Genomic DNA, 3,617 nt, shown 5'->3' with positions numbered 1-3,617 from the left:
GAGGACGCACATCAAAATGGAGCAGCTCAGCCCCAGCCACTACAGCGAGCAGCAGCAGCACTCCCCGCAGCAGATCAACTACAGCTCCTTCAACCTCCAGCACTACAGCTCCTCCTACCCCACCATCACCCGCTCCCAGTACGACTACACCGACCACCAGAACTCCAGCTCCTACTACAGCCACGCCGCCGGGCAGAGCGGCGGCCTCTACTCCACCTTCACCTACATGAACCCCACGCAGCGCCCCATGTACACCCCCATCGCAGACACTTCTGGGGTCCCCTCCATCCCCCAGACCCACAGCCCGCAGCACTGGGAACAGCCCGTCTACACACAGCTCACCAGACCCTAAAGCCGTTTAAAAAAAGAAAAAGGAAAAAAAAAAAAATTAAAAAAAAAAAATCAAAAAAGCACGAAAGAAGCAACAAGAAGAAGATCGGAGAACTTCCTCAGACTTTTTCCTGCTTTGAAATTGAAATAACAATTAAAAAATGACGCTAAAGTTAAAGCTGGCGGGGAGGAGAGAGCGCCTCGAGCCTTCTGCACTACAGCATCCTCCAGGAAAGGGGCCGGAGCGCTCCGAGAACCGGCGAAACTCGGTACAGACTTTCCAAGGACTGGACTTTAACTCTGCTTCCAGGGCACGGCGTGGAGATGAGATTTCAAACCAGCCAGCTCAGCTGTCTCCTTCTCTGGACTTTTGTAATGATTTTTTTTTTTTTTAGCAGTAATTAAAAAAAAAAAAAAGAAAAAAAAATGGGGGGAAAAAAAAGAGAAAACTCAGAGTCCTCTGTGAGGAATATTCTCTATTTTAAATATTTTTTAGTATGTACTGTGTATGATTCGTTACCAATTTGAGGGGATTTATACATATTTTTTAGAGATTTTTTTAAATGCTCTTATTTTTCCAGCAGCTAAAAAATGACACTTAGTGGAGCAGTCCTAGGTTTTCTTGCAGTCAGAGGTATTTTTGTATAGATAAGTGTCTTTTTCTCTAAAAATAAAAATAAAGAAGCAAACCGGCGTGCTTTTAACTCGGAACAAAGCTCTGTTAAGTGGCCAGCGTCAGGCGTAGCGACGGTCAGCTCTGCCGCGCAGGAGACGCGAGCTGAGATTGCGCGGGGCCGAGCATGGGAGAGGCTTTATTTTTCTAACTAATAGCGAAAATCAGCCAGGAGGAGATTTTAACTTTATTTTTTAATAACCTTGAGCCTTAAGAAAGAAAAAACAGCAAGATTTTTTTTAAAAAAAACAAAACAAAACCACAACAAACAGCAAAAAGTGCTGTTTGAGAAAAGCCTTAAAAGCAGCCCTGGGATCATCACTTGTCCCCAGCTCTGCCCGGCCCCGGGGCTGGGGGGGGGCTGAGCTCGACCCCCTCCAGTCCCCCCCGAGCGACGCCCTGGTTTTTAATCACAATTTTCTTTTTTTTTTTAAATCTCCCTTTTTTTTTAAGTCCTTTCAAAAGCGATTTGTCGGAGCATTATTTGGAAGGTAACCGTGCCTGTTAAATTATGGTCTAAACTGTAACCAGTCCTTTATTTATCTCTTTAATTCCTTTTTTTTATTATTATTATTATTATTCTTTTTGGAATCTGTGTCCTGGGTTTGTACAAACTTGTGCTCTTCCTTTTTTTTTTTTTTTTTCTTTTGTCTTAAGGATAAACTGGAAAAAAAAAAATTGTACAAACTAAAGATTGCAAATGTAGCGTATCACTGAATCATTTGCCTTGTTTTCTGCCTCAGCTCTCTGGGACACACGCGCTCGTGCGAGGACGAGACCCAACGCCCCGGCAGTGCCGCGGGGGCGGCACCGTTTTAGCCTTCCACCCCCAAAACTGGCTTGAGGTGGGGACACTGACTTTGGTGAAGCTGTGGCTGAACAGTTAAGGATTGCTTTTTAAAAAAGACAGCAGACTTTTTTTATTTAAAAAAATGATATATTTGTTAACATTTTTTTTTTTTTAGGGATTCAGTAGAAGAAAAAAAAATCTTAAAGCACTCTTATAATATGGCATCTTTCTATTTCTGTATAAAAGCAGATCTTTTTAAAGTATTTCTGTAACTTAAAAGACCTGTCATTTAAATCATATTTTGTCCTTAGGTAAGTTGTTTTGTTTTGTTTGCGAGATCTTTCTCTTTGTGAAACTTACCTTTTTTTTTTTTTTTGTATATTATTGTTTGCAATAAATATACATTGTATTAAAAGTTAAACACCCCACCCGTGTTGGATTTATGAAGAGCCTTGGAGCAAAGCCGGGGCCAGGCTGAAGCTTTGGGATGGTTTGGGCTTTGCTGATGGGCCTTGGGGGGTCGTCCCCCCATCTCTTCTCGGCGCGGGGCCTGAGCGGGGTGATGGGATTTGGGGAGGGACAAAACCAGACTCGGCCACAGGGACAATTCAGGGTGTGAACTCCAAAGGTGACAACTGAGTTCCGGCCGTCCCCAAGCCACCTTGGCTCATGTCACCCGTGGGTCCTCTGCTCTGAGCTGCTGCGGTTTGGGAGGATGCTGAGCGTGAGCCGGGGGGGGGGTGAGGAGGTGCCACGGGGGTTCAGGCTTTCACGTCATTCTTACAAAACTGCTGGAATTCTCCCCCAAAAAAGCTGAAAACCCCTGAAGAGCCAAGCGGAACATGTATCGTCCTCAAAGATCAGTGTCACCGCTTGTCCCACGGCCCCAGAGAGGAAAGACCCCCCAGCTCAGCCAGGCACTGCTTTTCCTATCAAACCCACCCCGGATAAATCACTGCTTCCGACTCCCAGGGGCTGTAACCCTTCAGCTTACGGTGCTCCGAGCGCTCCAGCCCCGGCTTTGCCAACTCGCCCCACCTTACCCCCCCGCAGGGCTCACAGTACCCCTGTCCCGGGGCACAACCGCGCTGAGTTTTGCCAGTCCTCTGCCCTGCTGGTTTCCAGCGCTGAGAAACATGCACCCGCCACTGGCATCACCGCAGAGGTCACGAGTCTGTGCGGGTCTCGGTTATTCGCCTATGAAAACTTCTGCAGAACTGTCACAACTTGAGCCGGACTCTGCGTGGAAGACGCAGTGGGCACAGGGCAGCCCCACGCCGCGAGCTCAGCGCGGTGGGCGACACCTCGGGGCGCTCCCGCAGGGCACAGCCCTGAGCGAGGGCTGCGTTAATAAACCCAGATCTGATCAAACATCACTTTGCCAACAGTTTATTCTCTCCAGGCTCTTTTCCCTTGCCGAAATGCCCATCGGGCACCAGCAGCGAGAAGCGCTCCCCGGAGCAGCCGGGCTCACCGTGGGCACCTGGGGACAGCCCCGGCGCAGAGCACAAAGAGCTCAGGACTGCAACGCAAAGCCTCCGCACCGTTGTAAAATATTTACTCTCACTACAAGTAACACTTAAGCCAATTAACTCAAAGGGATTCATTTACTTTGTGCATTAGTTAAGGTCAGTGTCACTATTCACCTGTGCGGCTGGTGGGAACGCTCTGGGCTCGGCCATTCTCCTGCAGCGCGGGGCGGGTTGCCCCGGCCCCCATCGGACTTTGCCCGTTGCAAGTTTGGGCTTTACGGCTCCTTTGGAAAGAAGAACACCAACGCGGGTCCCGGCGTTATGGCAGGGACGGGTGCGGGAGCCGCGGTTG

General features: G+C 48.6%; 1 protein-coding gene across 1 annotated transcript in view; it reads left to right on the top strand.

The window, feature by feature from the left end:
* The window catches only part of SOX9 (SRY (sex determining region Y)-box 9), a 3,133-nt gene extending 2,781 nt beyond the window's left edge, over positions 1–352 (top strand). Inside the window, exon 2 of the mRNA XM_009894793.1 lies at positions 4–352. Coding sequence (XP_009893095.1) covers positions 4–352 — 349 coding nt within the window. The remainder of the gene's footprint in view (positions 1–3) is intronic.
* Positions 353–3,617: the final 3,265 nt, after the last annotated feature.

This window comes from Charadrius vociferus, unplaced genomic scaffold, assembly GCF_000708025.1.
Source record: "Charadrius vociferus isolate BGI_N301 unplaced genomic scaffold, ASM70802v2 scaffold321, whole genome shotgun sequence".
NCBI classification, from domain to species: domain Eukaryota; kingdom Metazoa; phylum Chordata; class Aves; order Charadriiformes; family Charadriidae; genus Charadrius; species Charadrius vociferus.
The sequence above is the reverse complement of the archived record's forward strand: the minus strand, read 5'-3'. Positions and strand labels throughout refer to the sequence as shown.